At 41.6% G+C, this 25,434-nt stretch overlaps 1 protein-coding gene across 48 annotated transcripts in view; it reads right to left on the bottom strand.

Annotated features, from left to right (window-relative positions):
- The window catches only part of EPB41 (erythrocyte membrane protein band 4.1), a 168,922-nt gene that overhangs the window by 60,015 nt on the left and 83,473 nt on the right, over positions 1 to 25,434 (bottom strand). For 21 of the 48 annotated variants that reach the window (XM_075909091.1, XM_075909090.1, XM_075909089.1 and 18 more), the window contains 8 exons: positions 22,769 to 22,844; positions 20,611 to 20,829; positions 15,408 to 15,495; positions 14,741 to 14,893; positions 13,564 to 13,661; positions 11,594 to 11,766; positions 10,539 to 10,652; positions 8,726 to 8,851 (listed from right to left, as the gene is read on the bottom strand). In XM_075909091.1, the coding sequence (XP_075765206.1) occupies positions 8,726 to 8,851; positions 10,539 to 10,652; positions 11,594 to 11,766; positions 13,564 to 13,661; positions 14,741 to 14,893; positions 15,408 to 15,495; positions 20,611 to 20,829; positions 22,769 to 22,844 (1,047 nt within the window). The remainder of the gene's footprint in view (positions 1 to 8,725; positions 8,852 to 10,538; positions 10,653 to 11,593; positions 11,767 to 13,563; positions 13,662 to 14,740; positions 14,894 to 15,407; positions 15,496 to 20,610; positions 20,830 to 22,768; positions 22,845 to 25,434) is intronic. The other 27 variants (XM_075909096.1, XM_014576567.3, XM_014576608.3 and 24 more) reach the window with 4 other exon arrangements.

Below are 25,434 nucleotides of genomic sequence, written 5' to 3'. Positions count from 1 at the left end.
ATGCTTTGAGATGAGCATCCCAGTGCCATCAACCGGAGTCTTTATAGCAGTGCCGGGGGGGGGAGGGGGGGAGGGGCGTGCATGCGCACGTGTGGTCCCTCTACCCTCAGTTCCTTCTCTACCTGAAAACCCATCCTGTATATGATTTCCAAAGCAGAGGGGAGGATAAGAGGGGAGCGGCCACACACAAAGAATTCTCCTCCCACCCACCTCCTTTGCAGAGCCACACCGCAATATTCACTTCCCTGCTGGAAGGTAAGTGGTACGGTGGGTTCCTGCTCTGGTGGCAGCCACGTGGCTGTCCTGGTGTGCTGCAACTGAAGCGGGGCTGAAAACATGCCATGCCTGCTGCTTCCTGGGGAAGCCACAGGGATTAACCGTGCCTGGGTGGCTGGCAAGGGGCTTCCTGGCAGAGGCTGCAGGAAAAGCGATTGCTGCTCCCACCATCAGGAAACTAGCCCCTGTGCATCCCCAGTGCCCCCCAGAATTCCCCTGCAGGGCACTGCACCCTTGTGCTGGGCCAGTGAGGCGAAGAGCAGAGCCCGGACAAGTGTGTGCTCCGCAGCTGGCTGAGATGGAGCCAGGCAGAGAGCAGGCGAGCCCATGACAACCCAGCCAAGCGGGACCCACTGAGCAGAGAGGTGGCAGGCACAGCAGAGCAAAGGTTCTCGCCAAAGAACAAAGCAGTGGTTGTTTAGCTTGTCCCCAGGGCTCTTCCTTATCTCCACTAGCCCAGATCTCTGCTGTGTGAACAGCAGCCATATACAGCAGGTGACTCCATTTCCAAGACCAAAAGAGGGTCATGGCCCAGGGAGTGGAATTTTTCTCAAGTTAACTTGTGCTCTGCTTCCTCTGAACCGAGGTGCAATGTGAACGGGTACTTCTGTGTGAAACAGTCATTTTGCTTCTTGTGCTTCGAAACTAGATCTGAGAAGGCAGAAGCTTGGAAACGTGGCTAGTTAGATATTCAAAGCTCGGTGTTTTGTGGCTTAGAAGAAGCAAAGAGAGAGTATCAGTAGGAGATCTGGTGGGATGCTGTGCTAGCCGGGACCTGATTTCTTATTATTTATCAGTGACTCAGGCAGGCTAATATTTTGTGAGGTGTTTTCAGCTCCTATGCTAGGCTGGGAGAAGATTTCTGGATACCTGCACTTAACGTCAGCTTTTAATAGGAAAATCTAGTAATATTTGAAAATGTTGGCCTGATCATGATTAATTCCCTTTGGTATATATTGTATTAAGGGAAATCATCAGAAGCCCATTTAGTATTAATGTACATGTCATAAGCACTTTCAGCCTTCATTGACTAGACTGGTATTTTATAGTCTTATCAGGAACTTTTAAATCAAATCATTGAAGGAGAATTTCTCACCATCCAGGTTTTCAGGACCTTTCCACCTACTTTACCCATTAGATCTCTCACAGGCACTACTGAAATTAATCCTCCCATTAGCTCGCCAGTCTTCTAAAACAACTGTGCTTGCCATTTTTTGAAAGGGATTCATTTGTTAAGCAAGGACTTATTGGGGAAGCCTCACCATGGGTTCTGGAGTTAGGAAAGAGATCCCTGTGCATGGATTCTCAGGTTTTGTCCACCATACTATTGCACCTTTCACTGTTACAAGGATGGAAAGAGTCTTGGTCAACAAGTAGATGTTTGGTTTGTATACTAGTCTGAGCCATTCCCAGAGGCAATGCATGAAAAGGCGTGCATTTGGTATTATGGGATTGCATGGTGCCATGTGTTCCAACAGCTGTAGGCAATTGTGGGCTATGACTTGCGGCATGACATGTAGCTTGATGACGTAACTAGGTGCCTGGTTCTTTCGAACCTGTCAGTTGGCAAGGAGGCTATGGCTGATTTGCATTTAGTTGTGCTCCTATGAACTGTATTGACTGTGATGGTATGAGCACTGATTTTGTCTTGTTTATTAGCAGGTCCAGAGAGTGGAAGCATGTATGACCAGGGAAGTACTGCAATGGGAGTCTATATCGGATTTTGCCTTGATCAAGCAATCATCCAGGTAAGGAAAGATGTCTTGCTTCCTTAGGTAAGTAGTGACTACCACCAGCATTCTGGAAAAGACTTTCGGTGTCATGGAGAGTCCAAACAGCAGGACCATATACTGGTAAGTGTCCGGGACCTAGGATGAAGTGGAGAAAGCATCTGTGAGCAGGATGATTTGTTATGTGAAAATAAGCATCTTGTAAGTCGAGAGATGAAAACCAATCTCCTTGCTCCAGTTCCGGAATGGGAATGGCTAGGGTTACCATTTTGAATCTTTGCCTTTTTATGTATTTGTTGAGGGCTCTGAGATGTAGAATCTTTTTCTGTGTGAGAACATAATGTGAATAAAACCCTCTTCCCCTGTATTTGTGAGGGACGGTGCCAGCTGAAGGAGGTGTTTGACTTCCTGATTCAGCATAAGATCATGAGAGTGGTCCCTGAAGAAGGACAGGGTGGGTGGTTGGGAAGGAGGTAAAGGAGATGGTATATCCTGATCAGTTTGTTTGGAGAACCCGTTTGTCAGCTGTTATAAAATGCCATTCAGCATATAAAGGCAGGAGACTATTATTGAGTGGTTTATAACTGGGTGATGGCGCTGGAGTGGATGCAAGTGTTTCCAGTCAATCAAATTTGCTTATTTTGCTGAGCTGGTTGGTTCGTAGAGTTGTTTTGCATGCATCTACGTTGCTGTCTATTTTGACCACGTTATTAGTGGTGCTGGTCTTGCCTTTGATGCTGGTAAGTATATTGTGGGTACCTTGCCCTGGGATACAGCTGGTATCTGTACTGTCTTCTCCTGGTTGCAAGTGCATGTATTCCTAAAGAGCAAAGCATGTCTCGGGAGTCTTTCATAGAATGAAGGACCTCATTGATCTTCCAGAGTCAGCTGGATCTTGTGGGGAAAGGCTGTGGAGTTGAACAACAAGGCTCATCTCATGACAACTGCAGTGGCTGTGGATCTTGTAGCCGTGTCCGCAGCATCAAGAGCTGCCTGCAGGGTGTTCTGTATATTGCGTGGTCTTCCTCAATGATCACCTTAAAAACTGCTGTTTTTTACCCTTCATATATCATCAATAAAGGTGTTAAACTTGAAATAGTTGTTGAAAATCATATTTACTGAGTAATGCTGCACAGTTCACTATTCCAAATTGTAGAGTGGATGATGTGCATACTTTCCTGCTGAATAGGTCCAGTCCCTTTGCTGTTTCTATTCGTCAGGGTAGAACAAGGTTGCTGATTCTTCTGGTGGGCCACTTCCACCACCAAAGAGTTGGGAGGTGGGTGGATAAAGAGGAATTTGGAGTCCTTGTGAGGGACATAATACTTCCTATCCACCCATTTAAATGTGGTCACAATGGTGGCCTGAGTGTGCCAAATCGATTTTACAAGGTGCATGATTGTTGTGTTTATAGGTAGGGTGATTTTTGCTGATGGGGTTTTTGGAGGATGTTAGTGAGTTCATGTTGACTCTCTGTGACTTCCTCCATGGCAATATTAAGGTCGGCTGCCACTCTTTTAAAAAGACATTGGAATGCAATAAAATAGTCTACTGCCATTGGTGGTGGTGGCATCACTGCCTCATCAGGGGATGATGTTGAGTTCGTATCATCAGGTCCTGGTTGCTGAGATTGTGGTTCCTGCACCTCTTCTCCATGGAGAGTGTGGTAGTGGAAGAGAGCAGGTTGTATGTTATGCTTCTTAGAATTACAGAACATTAGAACTGGAAGGGACCTCGAGAGGTCATCAAGTCCAGGCCCCTGCCCTCACAACAGGACCAAGCACCTTCTAGATTATCCCTGACAGACACCTATCTAACCTGCTCCAGAGATGGAGATTCCACAGTCTCCCTAGGCAATTTATTCCAGTGTTTAACCACCCTATCCTCCAAAGCACTTGCAACCCGTCCCAGCTTGGAATCATCTGCAAACTTAATAAGCATCCTCTCTATGCCAGTATCTAAATTGTTGATGAAGATATTGAACAGAACTAGTCCCAAAACAGACCCCTGCAGAACCCCGCTTGTTATGCCCTTCCAGCAGGATTGTGAACGATTAATAACTATTTTCTGAGAATGGTTATGCAGACAGTTATGCACCCACTTTACAGTAGCCCCATCTAGGTTGTATTTCCCTAATTGATGAGAATTTCATGCAAGACCCTATAAAACGTTTTAAGTCTAGATATACCACTTCTTTCTTTATCCACAAGACTTATCTTATCAAAAAAGCTATTAGATTGGTTTGACGTGATTTGTTCATTACAAACCCATGCTGGCTGTTACCTATCACATTATTATCTTCCAGATGTTTGCAGATGAATTCCTTAATTACTTGTTCCATTATCTTTCCTGGCACAGAAGTTAAACTGATTGGTCTGTAGTTTTCTGGGTTTTTCTTATTTCCCTTTTTATAGATAGGCACTATATTTGCCCTTTTCCAGTCTTCTGGAATCTCTTCAGACTTCTATGATTTTTCAAAGTTGATAGCTAAAGGCTCAGATACCTCCTCTATTAGCTTCTTGAGTATTCTAGGATGCATTTCCTCAGGCTCTGGTGACTTGCAGTCATCTAATTTTTCTAAGAAATTTTGTACTTGTTTTTTTTTTTAATTGTAACTTCTAAACCTACCCCATTTCCAATACCACTCACTATGTTAGGCATCCTTTCACCATCAATCTTCTGACAAAAACCGAAACAAAAAAGTCATTAAGCACCTCTGTCATTTCCAGGTTTCCTGTTATTATTTCTCCCTCTTCACTGAGCAATGGGCATACCCTGTCTTTGGTCTTCCTCTTGCTTCTAATATATGCGTAGAATGTCTTCTTGTTACCCTTAATGTCTCTAGCTAGACTGAGCTCCTTTTGTGCCTTTCTAATCTTGCCTCTGCATACTTGCGTTATTTGCCTATATTCACCCTTTGTAATTTGGCCTAGTTTCCACTTTTTAGAAGACTTATTTTTTAATTTTAGATCACGTAAGATCTCCTGGTTAAGCCAAAGTGGTCTCTTGCAGTGGAATAGTTTGCTTTTGGGTCCTTAATAATGGGACGTATGTTTCTTCCTATAGTTTAAGCCCATAGGCTCCAGTATTGCTAGTGCTAGGGGCATGGGTATGGTCCCAATGGTGAGATATTCCTGCCTGGTGGGGGTCTCAAACTGGCATGAGCAGATGGTACAGAGACCTCAGTGCCAGGTGACAATTGGGGTGAGAAAGTTATGCCCCCATCAATGTCATTGTCGCTAGATAGTTGGGTATCACTGATCTGGGTGAAATATTGGTACTGAGGAAAGGAGAATTGAACGTGGAGGAGACAAGTAAGTCCCTCTGCTGCAGATGTCTCAGTGCCGGGGTAGACAGTGCCATTGCTGTCTGCAACATAGCTGGTACCAACCCTGTTGGTGGTGGTGGTGCTGCAATGGGTACAGTGCCAACAGATGTTACCACAGTGCCAGCACCCGGTACGGATGGTTGTTGCATTGCCTTGCCAATAGTTCTCTGCACCTACATGGTGGCATCGTGAGTGTATGGTACCACGTTGGTTCCTGAGCTATGTGAGGCAGGCATACACAAGCCTATTGCCTTGACACAGGTTCTGTGTTCACCGTGCTTGCTAGTATTGTGATCAGTATCGGAGACACCCTATGCATGTGTACTCAGACAGAATGGCGTTCTGGCCCTCAATGTTGATGTCATACTTGTGTGCTGTCTGGGTGACTGAGCCTTATGAAGTACAGCTGAAGTGCGTTTCCTGGGAGACTTCTTCCCTTTATCATTTCGGGGGGAGGGAGGGTTCAGCCAGCTCAGTACCTGGGTCAGAGGCTGGGTGATTTCTCCAACATGATCATTTGGAGGCGGAGAGCTCTATCTCTGTGGGTTTGTGTTTTCAGTTTGGCATAATGGTGGCAGTTCTGCTGGACATGAGATTCCCTCAAGTGTCTAACACATTTAGAGTGTCCATCAGATACAAGCATAGCATTGCTGCAGCAAGAGCAATGTTTAAAACCCAGTGAACCAGAATAGTTAACTAAAACTTAGATAAGTCCAACAACAAATGGGAAAAAAAACTTTGGGGGGAGAGGGAGAGTTTTTAAAAAATTTATTTTAAGGAGCGAGAACTCGGATTGAACAGGGAGTCAACGAAGTAAGAAAAAACTAGAACTAGCTATCTACAGGATTTAACAACGGTGAAGAACACTGCTGAGCTCCATCTCAAGCTAGGGAACTGAAGGGAGAGGGCTACACATGCGCAGTCACAACATGCGGGACCCATGCACCACGGATGCCGCGCATGCACACACACACACCCCGCCACTGCTGTAAAGACTCCACTTAACAATACTAGGAAGGACCGACACCTGCTCTGGAGCATCCACAGGGACGTCTCTCAAAGAAGAACCTGCCTTTATTTAAGGCAAGCAGAGATTTGGATGTTTATGTGAAACAATGCCTTGGCTTGGAAAGAGCAACTGCCTCTAGTGGAGGCTGAATCGCAGTGTGATGAAAAAGGGAAGTTGCAATCTAACTCCTCACACTGTGCTGCACAACAGCCGCCACAGGTCACACTGAGCACAACTTGAAAAAGTCTAGGCTTTGTATATTCCTAGTAGGATTCATGACACTTACGATGAGACTGCAACACTTCCAGCAAGATACACCACCTTTGGAGGTTTAAAATCTCACAGGAGTAGCCGTGTTAGTATGTAACTGAAAAAACTTAAAGAACAACAAATGGTCCTGCAGCACCTTAGAGACTAACAAAAAATGTAGATGGTATCATGAGCTTTCATGGGCACAGCCCACTTCTTCAGATGAATGCTAGGTTGTGCCCACGAAAGCTTATGACACTAGCTACATTTTTTGTTAGTCTCTAAGGGTATGTCTATACTATAGCATTATTTCGAAATATCTTATTTCAAAATAAGTTATTTCAAAATAACGCGTCTACATACAAAATGCAATTCAAAATAGCCTTTTGCTATTTCGAAATAGCACGTCCACACTGAGTGTACACTGAATCACATGTAAGGCTGTCCGGAACCATGTCCGGCAGGGCAGCAGGTCAGGAGTTACTTTGCGTGGCTGCTGCCTGAGGCTATCTGAGGCCAGTGCTTAAAGGGACCTACCCTGGACAACCGGTTCTCAGCTTTTCCTGCTTGCTTGCCTACCTCGATGAGGGACAGCAAAGCATTTTGTCTCTGCATGCTCTGGTTATCCTCACTAGAGACACCACAGCACTCTGCAACATGGAGCCAGAGCTGCCCTGGGCACTTTGGTGCTGCTTGTGGACGCATTGCTGCAAGTCTGGCTGCACTTTCTGCAGGCTACCATCCGGGAGGTCCATCGGGGGGCTGTCACTATCCAGGAGGCTCTGTGGGTAAGCTTCCACCCTAAGGAGCATTAAGAGCCTCCCTGGTCTGCCCCACTGGGGGCTTGTGCCTCATTCCTCCCTCACGTCCTTCCACTTACCCCTCCCCAACCCCCCTTCCTGATGTCAAATAAAATACATGTATTTTCACGAACACAAACTCTCTTTATTTAACAAAACTGGCACGGGGTGGAGGGGAATGAAACTCTGGTGAGACTGGGGAAAGGAGGCGGAAGAGGGGAGAAGAGAGGGTGGGAGAGGGGAGGGGGAAACCTGGGAGGAGGGAGCTGGAAGGGGGAAGCAAGGGGAAGAAAGGGAGGGGAAGCTCAGGGTTGGAGATCTCGCCAGACCAACTTGATTTTCATGCAAAGCTGCTCCTGGGTTCGCATGTGGCCTTTGGTGGCCAGGCTGGCAGCTGTCCTGCCACAGACAGCTGCATTCCTCCACCTAGGGCGGAGAATGTTGGGGGCATTCCCCCCAAACCTGAATAAGGTCCATGATCTCCACCCTGGACCAGGAAGGCACCCGCCTTCTCCAGGCCCTGGCAGGCTCCTGGGTGCTGGCAGACTGCTCCAGTGGCTTGCTGGCTCATGTTTCGGGGCCACTGGGTCAGGGGCAGTGACTGCTGGCTCTGGGCTGGCAGACTTGGAGCTGGCACAGGCACTATAGCCAGATTCAACCCCTTTAAGGGCTCCGAGGAGGGGAGAGGGAGAGGAGTGTCCTTGATTGAGGCTGGAGTGGCCACCAGGGCACCCTGGGAAGGCTGGAGGCCCCCTATTTCAAAATAAGTGTCTACACAGCACCTATTTTGAAATAGCTATTTTGAATTTGGTGTTATTCCTCATGGAATGAGGCTTACCAAATTCGAAATAAGCGCGCCGCTATTTCGAACTAATTTCAAAATAGTGGTTTGGCTGTGTAGACGCTAATAAAGTTATTTCGAAATAACTTTGCTGTATAGACATACCCTAAGATGCTGCAGGACCATTCATTGTTTTTTAAGTTTTCTTGCCTTTGGAGATTGTCATCTGTTCTCTGACAAGTGTCTGTATCTATGCAACTGCTGAATCACTACTGTAAAAATATTTGTATATGTCTCACCACCCTGCTGAAGTGGTCTGATTCATATGCTGTTACAGCATTCTGATTCAAGGTATTTGCCACGTTTCCTCTGGTTTTAATGAGTTAGTTCCACAGCAAAAATCCTAGCCATATTTTATAGAATTTCAGAACTTTTAACACTGGCAATCCATAACACTGCTTGAATATTATAAATAAGATGTGTAAAAGCAGGTGTAAGTATTGTGGGAGGTGATGTTAGCAGGACCGACATAAGAAGCTATCACAGCTGTACCTGGCTGCTTTTGGAATGGTTCCATTAATTTTGATTCTGGAACAGTAACCTTAAACACCTCCACTTTCTCTTCTTCCTCTTCTTCTGCTATTGATTTCATCTCAATATTTTCAAAAGTGTGTTTGGCTAGAAGAAGTTATGAACGCATTAATATACCAAAAAGAAGACTGCAGGGAAGCAACAGTCACTAATTGGTGAGGTTAAGGTGAACGAGAACTCACCTCTTAAGGACAGCATACATCTACATTTGAAAAAACAGCCAACACACTACAATAGCTTGTTTTAAGCCACTCTAGGAGTTTGATCTTTGGTATAATTCTGCATTGCAATTGCCTATCAAAGTTATCATAATCACATTAGTTTTATCAACATATGGTATTATAAAGAATTGAGGAGGAAAAGCAAAGGTGTGAAGGAGCTTCTATTGAAAAGGAATGTTGCTGACGTTTCTAGGAAGAAGCCGACTGCTATGCTCTTAAGCATCCTGTTGATGCCCACTTTGCAATATTACTGCATCAGAAATTGCTGCTCATATTAGGGCAGTCTGATGAGATGAAGGTGATGCTATGAGAAAGAGAAGACAATAGGAGCTCAAGAAGACCATTACACAGTAATGATCCAGATTCATGGGTATAAAAAAGGTTGAGTTAAAGCACTGCTGAGCCAGGGCCAGGTGGACTTGAGACCCTGCTGCTCCCCAAGTTCACAGATCTAGAGAACAATTAGAATTCTGTTCTGGTGTCTTAGTTAGTAGTCCTTTGCCGTGCCTTGTGGGAGCCTGGGTTGATTTACAGTATTAATCTCTCACTTCTCAAGTCATCAGGAGCTGGCAACACTTGTGTAGGCAGATGTCGGTTTGGTGTGGAAAAAGATGTGAGTGACTAGCCTCCACCTCTAGAAAAGGTACTGACAGGCCTGTCTAGATCTTTATGGACAGAAAAATTATGGATACAAAACAGGGTTTCTGAGGTGTGGTGGGGTAGTAGGATGGGACTGTACTCAAACACAGATATGGAAGATTCTGACTGGAAATAATTATGCACCCCCCCAAAAAAAAATCTAGGTTCTGCAAAAGATGTTGAGAGTGGCAAAACATATAAACATATTTAGCAAGACTTTAAAAAATGCAAGCAACCTCAAAGATGAAAGCCAAAAGTTTTAAAGCAGATGTTTGAAGATTACATAATCAAGGCCACATTTTCTAACCTTGTATTTATAAAGTACACAAATAGAAATAAAGTCTTATTTGTAATGTAGCTATATCTTAAACATCTCTCCACCTGAGCAGAGTTTCTGTCTAAAAGTCTGTTTTATGGCTTGATACAGCAGTTTGTAACCCACTAATCTCATTTTGTCTTATCACTGCAGGGATGTTAATGGGCCACTCTGTTTTCCAAGGGACCATTCAAAGTAATCTGCTCCACCTTGCATTTAGCTGTGAGACTCAGAGTACTTTTCCCAGAGCTAAAGAAAAGCTCAGTGTGGCTCAAAAGCTCGTCTCTCACGAACAGAAGTTGGTCCAATAAAAAAGGAATATTACCCTCACTCACCTGGTCTTTCTAATCACCTGGGACTGACGAGATATAACTACACAGCATACATTTCTGAAAAGCGTAATCAGGCAATTCTATTCCAACAACTCTACACAATTTAGGATGTAAATCCATCCCAGCCTGTCGACCGCCTGACCTTAAAGACATATTTTCCAAAAAATGCCAAAATTTGTGAAACATTTCGGAGTGCTCAAGAACAAGCATAAAAAAGGAAAGGATAGAAAAAGCACTGCAGAGAATTATGGCCACCACAGCTATACCTGGCTTCTCTCGGAACTGTTCCACAGGTTTTGATTCTGGAATCTCAACCATCACCACATCATCCTGCTTCTCCTCCACTATGGGTCTGACCTCAACTTGAGACGTATGTTTAGCTGAAGAAATTGTGCATATGTTAACAAGCTACCCGTGTAGCATATAGAAAAGGCTGCAGACTTCAATTCAGACAGAAGCATTATTTGCTGTTTTTATTTTCCAAGGTCTGGTATTAAAACACAAGATTAGTAAAAGTAGAACTTTTCCTTTTCCTATGGTACTTGCCCATAGAGGTTGAAATGAACTCTCTCACCACTACTACTGATGAGGTTTATAAACTAGTAGCATAAAACAAATGCCATCACTTGGATCCCAAATGTAGTATGGGAGGGGGGCCCAAAGTTAGATCTGTTTTAGTAGTTTTCGAAAACAACATCAAAATTAAAATGTACAATTTTTCCTTTTAGCTTTGGGTGGTAACAGGATAAGCAAGCAGGTACAGACATTTTACTGCCATGTTTAATGCCATTTTCTCAAACACTACTTTCAAAACTAACACACAGTCTTGGAGCGAATGCGTGCTACGTCAGCACATAATAATTTGTATTCAGATGAAAAAGATTTGAAGGCAAGTGTTAGAAATAAGGTCCAGTCTTCAGCACACTTTTAAAACTCATAATATTCTTTTTTGCTTATCTTATTTGATAGTGCTATGAAGTGTTACCTCATTGCCATTTATAAGCTTCATAACAAAACCAATTTGTTTCTCTTCCACAATTTTTTTTGTTCATATATTTTGAATCAGAACTATTTTTAATTAAACTATAATTAACAAAATGCACTTCCTTACAACAACCAAATGTCTAAGAAATACATTCAAGGCACTGTCTCAGTTTCAGGTTCTCTAGCTCAGCCTTCTTCAGCTACACTACATTTTTTATTATTATAATTATTAATAAGTTACAAAGCCTAAACCTACAGGATGATTTTCAATAGAAAAATACAGGATTGGCCATTATAATACAGAAACCTTATAATAAACTGATGAAACTCCACTCACCTCCATCAAGGCTTCTAGATGCCCGTTTACTTGCTGTTCGCTCAAACTGTGGAGCAGGTCTGTCAATTAAGGCACTAGCTTGTCTTGTCTGGGCCTGAGTCCTTCCACTGTAACGGAATTTAGAGCCCAGTGCCAGGAATCTGCTCTTGGGAAGTGTTTCAGTGGAAGTTAACCTGAAAGGTCAAAATGCTCTTCAGTTTTATATATCAAAATCACTCATAAGAATATAAGCAGGGCTCGCCGAACCGCAGGGATCCCTGCTCATCAGCTGCGCTGTCCGGCGATCTGCGCATGCGCAGATCACCCAAACCCGGCTCTTCCGGGTTACAATCTACTCACCATGGTCGAGTAGATTGTATTATTTGTCGAGCCCTGAACATAAGAATGGACATACTGGGTCAGACCAAAGGTTCATCTAGCCCAGTAGCCTGTCTGCAAACAGTGGCTAGCACCAGGTGCCCCGGAGGGGGTGGACCGAAGACAGTGATCAAGCGATTTGTCTCGTGCCATCCGTCTCCAGCCTCTGACAAACAGAGGCCAGGGACACCACTCCTACCCCCTGGCTAATAGCCTTTTATGGACCTAACCTCCATGAATTTATCTAGCTTCTCTTTAAACTCTGTTATAGTTCTAGCCTTCACAGCCTCCTCTGGCAAGGAGTTCCACAGATTGACTATACGCTGTGTGAAGAAGAACTTTCGTTTATTAGTTTTAAACCTGCTACCCATTAATTTCATTTGGTGTCGTCTAGTCCTTATATTATGGGAACTAATGAATAACTTTTCTTTATTCACCCTCTATTCACTCATACTATAAAGGAAGGAATGAAAGAAATGGAAGTAAAGGGAAAAACACTGAATATATTTTTTGAAATGATCTCTTAACATAATAGCACGCACTAATAGCATTATCATGTTACTTAAGACTGTTCCAGCATAATCATCTTCAGTCTAGAAGGTAACTACAATTCATCATTTACTTTTTCTTTATTCATTTTCACTTCCTGATTTTGCCAGTTCCCATGGATGGTGACAGCAACATCCGTTTCTAGGGGCACATTTAATATAACGTACCAGTAATCATTCAAAATTATCTGGAACTGCTCTCTCTCTTGTATACTTTTTTTAAGCTTGCAAGGTTTCTATATTAACCAAAAATGTAACATTTAGATTTTTCTGTAAGAAAAAGCTTTTGGTAGGTAAGGAATGGCCCTGAGAGTATTTATTTATTTAAATATTCAGCAACCATTTCTCAGAACAAAGCATCTCATGTTACTTCTTTAGCACAAGTTTTACTCATTTCCAAAAAGGCCCCATTATCAAGAATTTTTGTCTTGCCTATTCTCATATTAGTATCTCCATCTCAAACTTCCATAGCTGAAAGGCGCTTTCCAATACAACAACACTGGAAAGTGGGTATCAACAAGATGCATGACAGCTCAGCAATCAGCATCTTTCTACAAACCTCAACATCCCCAGCTCTCATGAATCTGTCACAGATTCCCTTAACTTCAGACTCTATTTTATTCAGTCATTTCTTATTAAAAAGAAATCAGCTGGGGTAAAGATAAAACAATATCTGACAGAGATACCTCATAAAACAACAAATATCCGAATAAAGTATTGTTCTTTAGTCTCATTTTCCTATGGCGTTTAGATACAAATGTTATGCTTTCAGTGCCCTATTTCAGACCTCTATATTTTGATGGATTTCCTGTGTTATGTTCTCATTTGCTTAAACATTCATTTGCTAACTTGATTTATTTTAAAAATCCTAAAATAAAAGTCCGCATAAGCTTTTTACTTCTTTACAAGTCTTATTATCTTAAATCACTGTGAAGGAAGTCAGATAATTTATCAGCAAAGGAATTACAAAAACCGAGACTTAAAATTAGTATCACCTTTTTAAACCCACTATATTTAATAAACAGGATTTTTTTTAAAATACAATTTTAAGCAAGGAAGGCATACCTGAAAAAAGTGTGATGTTCAACACAGACTTTCCACAGTTTCTTAGCTGCCCGATAACTAGGTAATTTGAATCCAATGGTACTTTCATATTGTTCCTGCTATAGAAAATTGCAATGCACACTGTTTTAATATAGCTACAGGTGACATATGGAAAAGATCACCTCCTACATGGAAGATACATAGGTAAAAAACTAGACAGGCAACTTCAAAATTTCCCTCACAAAACATCTACAGTATTCTCCCACGAGGGAGATGAGGGGTTTGCCCCACCAAAGAAGGAAGTGAAGTTTTGGTCCACAAACTTTGTAGATGTATTATAATATTATATATAGGACCTTCTAGATGGGCCTTGTCTGGAGCAACCCTTTAAAAGGGATTTTCACCCAGAAACAGACACTTGACCTGTGACTAGATTATACTTGTAGGGGAATTTCCCATGGAGGAAATAAGAGGGGACAATAGGTCTCCTATGGCTTCCCTACTCGTTGTCTTCTTCATTTCATCATGGACCCAGCAAAGTGGGGGATAAAATAATCCATCAAAGGCCACTGCATTCCCCTAGCCACATGAGAAGATCTATGTGCAAGTCAAAACAGCATGATCCTGACCCACAAACATAATGTTGCTACATATTTTGAGAATTAATAAAAGTACAGTATTCTCAATTATGAATGGTCATCTAAGGTCTTTGAAATGAACAGCTACTTGCTTTCCACAACAGAATCTTTTACTCAGCTCATTAAAGTTATGTTTCCAAGTATTAGCAAAAAGATCAAGTGTTTTGCTTCATTTTGATTATGGTGGAATATTGGAGGATTTTTATTATATTTGTATTTCTACAACAAAGATCTGTTATGTGCTTGTCTTGTTCAAGTGATAATATGTTCGATTACAGAATACCATACTCTACAAGTAGGTGGAGCTAACTAAATGCAATTTATAATTCAAATGAAATTTTATACATTTCAGTTTTATATTATAAATTGAATCTACTACAAAGCCAAAGACAACAGGAAATAAGGGATCATTTAAAATTAAAAACCAACTGTATTACAGTAATTATGAAAACAACTTTAAATCTCCTCTGCACTTTCTGTCCTTTATGAAGACTTAAGACAAGAAGAACATGTTATGTCATAATACAGCACAAAAACCAGAAGATAAACCAGTAATGTACCTCCCCTGGCCGGATCTTAATGAAGAAGCTGCTCCTTTTGTAAGAAATCTTCAGCACTTTGGGCCAAGGGAAGCGGTTGATTCTCAGTTTATCTTTATAGATGAGTAGGCCACTGGAACAAACTCCCAGAGTGATGTCAACTCCCTCCAAGTCCTAAGAAAGTTAATACATAATACAATATACTGCAGCATTGGAGTTACACAGTCCAGAAAATGATCACCCAATATTTTCTCTATACATTCCTTTTGTCTTTTCCTAAATAGTTACTGAATTCATTTGTCCCACATGCTTGAACAGCATACTCGAACTCTGCTTAAAAGCTCCTCCCTTCTAATTATCAATTCTCCAAATCCATCTGCACAAAGTGTTGAGACTAATCTTTTAAATACAGAATGAATTCTAACAAAATTCTGAGAGTGGATTACCTTTCAGGATCAAACAATTTAAGTTCTTCAGAGTGAGGCTTTGTCTTCATTGATGAAGATCACTCTACGTGTAACTTCATTTTTATATAAAAACTTACACCAGTGCTCACAACATAAGATATTTTATGCTTGCATCTCTTCAAGAGTAACTGGCTGGCTGCCTACCTACGTCTTTGATAAAGGCTCTTGAAATAAGGAACCGATGGCCCAAATCTACTCCAAAAAACAACAAAATCTCCTACCTTGGCTTGGTGAAGGTCAACTCCATACATAGATAGCTTTTTTGCATTCTCAAGAAATTCGAGGTCTGCTTGGGCTGGAGTCATGGATCTAAAAAAGTTATGTTAATAAAAGACAATAGACTTAATATTATCTATAATTATGATTAGTTTTAAAGGAACAGCAAAAGGAATTTTATTTAGCAAAAGAAATTGCTGGGCCTGGGTTCACTAATGTCATTTTCTGAATGCAGATTCTTTACCGTTGGAGTTGTGTTTTAAAAGGATATTGCTTTGTATTTATTCTAGGATAATTCCTCAACCTCTTATGCCTCTGAAGTATCTAACACACTGATAGGCAACTTGAGGCCCACTGGGGTTTCTGTGTGTGGCCCATGAGACATTTTGTTTACCAGATTCTGCTGGTTCATCCTATCCATATTTTTTTCCTACCAGTATTACCAAAAGTGACACACACTTCAAGCAGGGGCACATGCTGACTGAACACAACTTTGGCAAAAGCTGTGCATTCTCCCTGTTGCATCCAAATTGCTGCTACAATTCAATAGGCACACCGTGCAAGTTCTACGAATGCAAGTACAGTTAGCAAAATTACCTTATCCCAGGAGACTGTCTTAGTAAGGACAATCTTACAGCCCACTGAGATGAAGGGGGGCCATTCATGCAGCCCACTCCCTAGCTTTGGTTGCCACTCACTGATCTAGCATGACCATATGTCCCATTTTGGCTGGGATAGTTACTTTTTAAAACCGTGTTCTAGATATCCTAATGCTTTTGGTGGGGGAGGGGTAGAGGCAAACCTGGAAATTTGTCTCAGTTGTCCAGCTATGTCAAAAAAGTGGGATGTGCCCCTCAGTGGGACATATAGAAATGCTAGGGGGAGAAGGTGGAGCAAGTGGCTCAGGCCAGCCCTGTGCATGGGAGGGGATGTGGGTCAGTCCTGTGCTCAGGAGCAGGCTTGGGGGAGTCCTGCACAGCGTCCCATTTTCCCTTTGGGAAATATGAGTCACCCTAGTAAACAAAGGCTAAAAGAAACAAGCACCTTGCCCCATGGCACTGACTCTCGAAACAGCCAACTTCATTTGCAAAAAATGTGAACAAATTAGATCCACTGAAGGTGAACAGCAAACTGGGGCACCTACTTATGCGCTTTCTCTCAATTATTGTCAGAATCCAGCTATTGTTCTGAGAATTAAATGCAAGAGCAGTTGAAAAAAAAATCACTTATTAGGAAACTCCTACTAGGAGCAGGATAGATGAATGAGACACTTTCTGGGAACAGATAGAGTCCTGTCCCTGGGAGAGGCAATACAATGAATCTCTGGATAACTAAAACAGTCTGATAATGGGGCTACTTTCAGTGTTATTGAAGAGTGTCTGTTAATAGGCTTCTATTATGAAAGAGGTGCCTAAATGCTATATTGGGACAGTACTCATTGATATACATTTATTGTTTGCTACTTTGATGTCTCTCTTACAAAGCACTTTGTGTGTTATGGAAACTGTAAATCCTAGTGTTGTGTCTTATGTTGGCATGATACAACACAGACCAACAAGAACAAATGAAATTAGATGAAATTCTTCATGTTGTCTGACTCTCTTGTTTTAAAGAGAATATAATAGCCAAAAAGGAATTCAGCAATGTTAATTGCCTGTTCTAACACAAATAGTACTTTATAACCTGAAGTCAGCAGAGGACACTGAGCAACTGACAGGCTTATCTTCCTCACTTACTCTTTCCCTGACTACAAATAGAGGAAATTTAAAATAATGATCCGACAGTGTCAATTTGAGGTAAAAAACAACAAATGGCCTGGTAGCACTTTATAGACTAACGAAACATGTAGATGATATCATGAGCTTTCATGGGCACAGCCCACTCCTGTGCCCTCAAAAGCTCATGAGACCATCTACATGTTTCGTTAGTCTATAAAGTGCTACCAGACCATTTTTTGTTTTTTTCTGTAACAGACTAACTCGGCTACCCCCTGAAGCGCCTGAATTTGAGGTGTTCATCATAGCTTTGGTATCACTCTTGGACTTCAGAGTGATACCATATTACAGGGTTATGCTTGTTATTAGTTTGCATTTTCCGTGGTAAGGGCTTCATCTTCCCTTTTAGTTTTTTAGGACATTACCGTGGCTCAGCTCATAGCCTTGGAGGGGATTAAAAGACTGCAGGTTCAAGTCCCATCCAAGGGCTTGGGTTCATTCTCTATGTTGTATAGGATTTTCTTTTTGCCCTTAAAACTACCCACACACAAACCTCTCTTTTAAATTGTACAACACTTATATACCAAAGCGCTAAGAGAATTAGACTGTAAATACAGAGTTCACTGTGAACTCTGTAGTTGAACATGTCAGTATAATAGCATAAATACGCACAATATAGGGTGAGATCTTTTCAAGAGAGTTTTTAAAAAGGCTTAGTTTGAGTATGATGAGCCTTTAGCATAATACAAGAGCTGCTCAAGAGAGACCCATCAGCATAAAAAGGAAGTCACAAAAAACCTCTCACAAATATTAGGCTATAGGAAAAGTTAATTCTCTTTAATATTGTCATCCAACAAAGTTGAAAGCACAGAAACATAACCAGTAATAAATCTGAAAAATTGCTGCCAACTAAAATCCTTCCTTTGGGGTAGGATACAATTGTATCAGCTTTCTCCATCCATTTAAATCATGAAAAGAAGAGTGAGGAGGCTTTCAACTACCTGAAGGAAGATTCCAAAGAGGATGGAGAGAGGCTGTTCTCAGTGGTGACAGAACAAGGAGCAATGGTCTCAAGTTACAGTGGGGGAGGTCTAGATTGGATAGTAAAAAAAGCTATTTCACTAGGGCTATGTCTAGACTGCAAGCCTCTTTCGAAAGAGCCTCTTTCGAAAGAGAGCGTCTAGACTGCACATTGAACTTTCGAAAAAGCGGCTTGCTTTTTCGAAAGAAAGCATCCAGTGAGTCTGGATGCTCTCTTTCGAAGAAGCCCTATTTACATTGAAGAACGCCTTCTTTCGAAAGAGGAACTTTCGAAAGAAGGCGTTCTTCCTCGTGAAATGAGGTTTACCGCCATCGAAAGAAAAGCCGCGTTCTTTCGATTTAATTTCGAAAGAACGCGGCTGCAGTCTAGACGCAGGTGAGGTTTTTTCGAAAAAAGGCTACTTTTTTCGAAAAAACCCCTGAGTCTGGACACAGCCTAGGAGAGGGGTGAAGCACAGGAATGGGCTACCTAGGGAGGTGGTAGAATCTCCATCCCTAGAGGTTTGGAAGTCTTGGCTGGAATGATTTAATTGGGATTGGTCCTCCTTTTAGCAGGGAGTTGGACTCAATGACCCTCCTGAAGAGTCTTCCAACCTTATGATTCTATGAACCCAAGGGTTAATAAAAGCCACATTTTTTTTGTTTTATATGGAGTTAGTGAATAAAACTTATGCTACTTACAATCATTAGGGATGTGAGTGGGTAACTGGTTATCTGTTAAGCATCACCCGCTTCCTGGTAACCGGTGCCGAGCCAAGCCAGAGTGGTGGCCAGAGAGTTGCTCCAGTCAAGCCAGGCACACCATGCCATCCCCCGGGGCCAATAGTCCCACAGCTGACCAGTTACACAGTTAATTTTTTTAAACGTTTTTACATCCCCAATAATCATGATGAGGAGTTCTGCTCATGTCAGCATCAAAACCAAAGTTAAATACTGAGAACTTAGCATTTACACTTCTCACACATACTTGTAATACATTTGATATTGTACAATGTTGTCTATTATCATTATTTGCAGTAGCACCAGAAGATTCCAAATAAGGATATAGGCCATAGCATGCTAAGGGCTAACATACATAAAGGAAGAAAAGGCCCCGCCCACAAACAGCTCACATGACAAATGAATAACAGACAACAGAGGAGAAGAGAGAACAAGTGACAAGATTAACACTATACAGTTTTAAGTGGAATCAAAACCATACAACTCTCTGTCATAATACTGATGACTATACAGACTCCAAAAGTGGAGTTCTTAAAGATGCTTTTAAAAGTTTCACAGAACTCTTCTAAAAACTGTTTGTTTTGTTTTTTTCCAGTAGGAGGGAAGAAAACCCCTTTACTAAACAACAGCTACTGGATATTCTCTGGACAAACTCACTAGTTTTGGACTCACCAAAGTTTTCAGCAACTCCTTTGTTATTCTTTATGTTGCAGTAGCGTCTAGAGGTCCCATTGTGTTGGAGACCATACAAACAACTAAAATGAGAAGACAAAGACAACACCTACCCCAAAGACCCTAGGATTACAACAAAAACAAAATGCAGACAAATGGACAAAAATAGGATAGTGTGAAGGGGAAGAGGAGAAGGAAACAGTAAAAGCAACATTTAATAAGTAGCCTCATGAGGCAATTAATATTACATGACCAACTCTGGACTTTCCCAGCATCTGATTCCTTCATAGCAGTAGCAAGATAGTTTATGCAAAGCAAGTGAATTATAATTCTGAAAGGACATTCGGTACTAAGGATGTTAAGAAGCGGGTAATGGGCTAATCGTGTATACTATTTGTACATAATTAGTCGATAAGGGGAGGCGCTCTGTCCTGACTTGTGCCAGGTCCAGGAGCTAATCCCGCTGTAGCTCTGCAGTTTAAATGTAGTAGGAGCCAGGTGCACAGGCAGCCCAGCTCCTAAAACATTTAAACTGCAGAGCGCCAGTGGGGGTAGCTCCTCGAGCCAGTGTGAGCTGAGACTGAGTAGTTATGGCTTGTGCTGGCTCTGGGACTACTGCAGCTCTGCCTCCCCTGTTTCCTCCCTTGCCCCATGCACCAGGGAAGACTGTGCTTGGGGAAACCAGCCTTTAAGCCAACTCTCCCCAGCACCAGCTCCTGCTTCCCCCTCCACTTTTGCTGCCTCTGTATCAGAGGCAGCAATGAGGGAGTGAAGCAAGTGGTAAAGTAGTCCCTTGACTACCCAATAACCCTATTCTGTACTTGCTTAAAGTTTGTTTGTTCATTTATTTAAAGCAGACCTTTTTCCTTTGTGAACTGAAAACTTATCTCTTAAACTAACTCTCTAACTGTAATTCTGTTTGAGGCTCACAAAAGATATTAATGGCTCTGAAGAGAAAATTTAAAAACACAGAATTTGGGAAAATACTAAATAGTTATTATTCTAATTACTCCATTTATTTTGTGGTTCAGAGACTGGTTCCCTTAATAACAGCACTCACCTGTATGTTTTATGCAGTTCCATGACTTTTTCTTCAAGTTCCTTTGTCTGGTTTGGGGCCAATTTAAACTCACTGACATAATCTGTGTTATGTAACTCCGGGTCATAATCTCCCAATTCAGACTGGACTGTATAAGAACTTAGCAGGGCCAGTGTGGCAAAGGAACAAGGCAGACGTCCTGTAACAATGTCATGTCTAAGCTGAAGACACAAATAATACCTACAGGGAAAAGCAGAAGATGTGATTTTAACTGAGAGTACAAAGACTGATAACTTTATTTTGAGCTCAGGCTCCTGAGGAAAATGAAGATAAAGGCAACTTTTTATGCTGCTAAATAGTACGGCAGCTTTTGATATCATCAACCATGGTATCTTTCTGGAGTGCCTGGCGGAGTTGGGTATCGGAGGCATGGTTTTACTGTGGTTCTGGTCTTACCTGTTGGGACACTTTCAGAAGGTGGAGCTAGGAGGCTGCTGCCCGACCCTGAGGTGACTGTGCTGCGGGGTCCCACAAGGTTCCATCTTGTCCCATGCTGTTTAACATCTAAATTAAACCGCTGGGAGAGTTTGTAAGGAGATATGGAGGATGGTGCCATCAATATGCAGATGACACACAACTCTATTTCTCTGACATCGGATCCAGGTTTGGCAGTGACCAGTCTGAACCGGTGTCTGGAGGCAGTGATGGACTGGATAAGGTCAAATAAGCTGAAGCTGAATTCAGATAAGACAGAGGTCTTATGGATCAGGAAACCATCTGTCTGGGAATGTGGTGTAGTACCTGTTCTGGACGAGGTTACGCTCCCCCTAAAAGAACAGATACGCATCTTGGGAGCCCTGAACCCTTTTTTAACATTTGAGAACCAGATTTCTTCAGTGGCTAGGAGTGCTTCTGGGGCAGCTTCAGCAGACCCAGCAGCTGCAACCCTTTCTGAATAAGAATGACCTGGCTATGGTGCTTCATGCTCGTCACATCCTGACTGGATTATTGCAATCCACTTTATGTGGGGCTGCCTCTCAAGAGTCTTGGGAAACATCAACTGGTCCCGAATGCAGCTGCTCAAGTTTTAACTAACACTCGTTATACGAAGCACATTATGCTGGTGTTTTGGCAGGTGCACTGGCTTTCGTTATGTTTCCGGGCACAATTTAAGGTCCTGGTTATGACCTATAAAGCCCTGAACGGGTTGGGACCAGAGTATTTGAAGGACTGTCTCCTCCCATACGAGCCTGCCTGGGGATTGAGGACAGCTGGGGAGGTTCTGCTCTGTGTTCCTCCACTTGTGGAGACATCTATGCGGCGCAGGGCCTTCTCAGTCTTTGTTCCCAGGCTGTGGAATTCTCTCCCCTGGGACATCCATCTGGCGCCAATGCTGGCACTGTTTCAGCACCAGGCTAAAGCCACCCTTTTTGCCCGTGCTTTTACTGGTGTTTGAGTTTGTGTATGTGTGTGTGTTCCTCCTCTCAAGGTATCTTAGCAGGTTTTATGTCCCCCTTTGGGGACTTGTATTTTAATTTTTTATATATATTTATATTGTGTTTTTAAAATTTTGTAAGCCACCTGGAATATTTTAAATAGAAAGGTGGGGTATAAATATTGTAAAAAATTTAATTAAATAATAGTATGAAAGGAAAAATGACCACAGAATTAAAAAAATATATATATCACCTCCTTCAAAATGGAGTAGGGTATGCTTTTGATAATGGAAATCAGATTTTGTTCAAGTCATTTAAAAGTATGTGTTCATCCTCCATTTATCCTTTCTCCCCCTCCCCCACACACAAAAGTATACATAAAAATCTTTCACATATACCTTTCAATGCAACACATCCACAATAAAGAAAAACCCTATATACAAAAAGTTCCCCATATTAACCAAATAGACACTCAGATATGGTGCTGCCACTAAGATATGCAACCTATTCCCACATATAGAGACACACATTAAAAACAGCTGCTCTGACTGGCTATAGCAGAGATGCCTGAGTATGTCTAGTCCTATGGATTTAATTCTAAAATATATTTGAACACAAATACGTATAAACAGCTTTTCAGCTTTTACCTGAAAATATATCATGCACTTCTATTGTACTTTCCACTCTCAATACTGTACTGAATTGGAGTAGCAAAGTTTATGGGTAATAATCAATGTCTTTACCTTGTTATATCCTCTGTCAGCTGTGCTGGATCTGGTGGATAAAACTTCACATTGAATGTAAAGTTCCAGGGGCCTCCTGTAATTAGAAACAGACAAGTTTTGAAAATGTACAACAAAATGTTCACAATACAGAAGTTTATAAAAATATGAATTTTGAATTGGACTCTCTTTAAAGCAAATGATGTTATATTTTAATGTTGCCATTTGAATTATTGATTATAGAATGTAATTTAAAGAAAAGTGATAACATCTCTGATCTGTTTTTATTGACATTGATTAAAAATATCTTTTATGGGAACACATAAACAGACTATGGGGAGTAAGGATGTTAAGTAATGGTTAATTAACTAGGCTAGTAGTTGATGGAATTTCTGAATACTCAACAGTCAATAGGCACTTCTGCATTCCTCCTTTGAAATGTACAAGAGTCCGCAACGAGGGCTCTTGTGTATTTCAAAGTGGCAGCGCAGCATAGAGCCCGGGGTCAGTGGGGAACTCAGAGGGGAACCCCTCTAACCCTGGGCTCCATGCTGCGCTGCCGATTTGAAATGCCACGCAGAGCCATGGGTTCCACACAGCATTTCCCCAGAACACGCGCAGCAGCACCCAGGCTCAGCTATGCGGCACTGTCACTTTGAAGTACCCCCTCTTCTCCCTGCCCTTTTCTGCCTCTAACTGATAGAGACGGCACAGGGTGGGGGTGGGACAGAGAATCCTTAACATCCCTAATGTGGAGGTGAACATATACACCGTGACATGAAAGACATCCCAGAAATGTGGAATTCACTTCTTTTGGAATCTACTGTTCATAAAACACTGCAGTTTTTATAGAGATGATATGAATAGAGGTCAAACTGTGCTGTGGGTTAATGAATTAGCATTTCACTACAAAATACTGAGGTTTTTAATCTTCCTTGGGTAAGAAGAAAGGTGTATAGTGGTTAAACGTTGGCCCATGTCACATAGCCACCCTATAAATTAATATAAAATGTAAATCTCTCGTCAAGAAACACCCAGGGTTAAACAGCAAGGATTTTGCAGGTCAAGACTGAAATGCTTTAGTACAGCTGAATTACAAGAGTTATGTAGCCCTTTCAGAGACAAATGCTTAGCTCTAGTTAGTGTCATCAGTGTTACTTCTTCAGAGCACTACAATTATATTCAAAATGCATGCTCAGCTACTGTTCAAGTAAATCACATCTGACAAGCAAAGATATAAAACTGTATGTTTATTTTCCCAGTTTATATAAAAATTAAACCTTTCATAAACTCTCTGGTAGTTATTCTGTATTTGAAAATAAAGATTTTTAAATAAACTGAAAAGTGAATTCATTAAAATAATATAAAATATGGTGTTCTGATATAGCACCTTATAATAATTACATTTTGTGGGTGTCATCCCTGTTCTCCTTAATTCAGAGAGTTCAGATTCCAAGAAGATAGCAGATTTAATGATTTACTTTTTCAAGTGTTCAGAATGAAGTCACTTTTTCCTCTTGGAGGGATAATCAATTTTGCCCTTAGATAGCTGATCTGAAGGGCAGAGCCAGTAAATGCTTCAATAGGGAATTTCTAAAAGTGCAGCAAAAACTTGAGTCAAATATAATGATTTCATTCATTGCCCTCTAATTCAATAGTTTAAAATGGTACTTATTTCAAGAAGGCAAGTTTTCCTGATTTGGTTTCTCAAAAGATGTAGTAAGTTCCAAATGGGGCTAAGATGGGGGAGGATTCGAGAAACCAAATGGATTCCATTTACAAATCTGTCTTTTACACACCACCATAGCGGAATTAGAGAGAAATTCTGCCAATTTCATCATGCTGTGCCAGAAGCATTCAAATTATTCATAAGTTTAAGATTAAATAAAAGGAAAGTTGCTCCGAGATAACAGGAACACAAATATTCTGGGCTTGTTTGCAGAAAAGCATTGTTCCAATTTTGACGTCTGTAACTTAATCATGTCATTTGTCCAGTAAGAGCATTTAAATTTACCTCAAACAGCTGAGTGAAACAAGGTTCTCTTTAAATATCATCCTGCTGTAGATTTTTGCATCAGTCTCATAATACTCTATTTTCACTCCTACTGTCTCAAAAGAGAAGAATGGCTAAAGACCTGTACACAAAAAAGTTGCTTTTACATATTTTTTAAAAATGGATGACTAATGAGGAAGCTTTCCCAGAGCTGTTTGTTTATTAATTCCAATGGAGGTTTGCCTCTTATGTCACTGAGAGCATAGAAGAATTTTCAGATTTGTTGAAATCTCTCTCCTCTTCTCCCCTGTAAACCTGCACAGAACTTCATTTTCACTGAGGTGAGAAGTCTTGAGTGTTCATATTCTTTGAAGAAAAACTAGTCTCTGAAAATGAAGCTACATGGACACTGGTCCCTGCATAGGTCTGGCCCAATATCAGAAGAAGTTACAGTCCATTTCTGCTTATACTGTGAGACATTTATCCTGACAATGTTCAAGCTAGTCAACTCAGCTGCTTGGATGCTCAAGCAGTTCTGAAGAATCCACAATGTCTATGTCTAGACTGGCATGATTTTCCGCAAATGCTTTTAACGGAAAAGTTTACTGTTAAAAGCATTTGCGGAAAAGAGCGTCTAGATTGGCACGTACACTTTTCCACAAAAGCACTTTTTGCGGAAAAGTGTCCGTGCCAA

This window comes from Pelodiscus sinensis, chromosome 25 (genome assembly GCF_049634645.1).
Source record: "Pelodiscus sinensis isolate JC-2024 chromosome 25, ASM4963464v1, whole genome shotgun sequence".
Lineage (NCBI taxonomy): Eukaryota > Metazoa > Chordata > Testudines > Trionychidae > Pelodiscus > Pelodiscus sinensis.
Note: the sequence above shows the minus strand (reverse complement) of the source record. Positions and strands in the feature narration are given on the sequence as shown.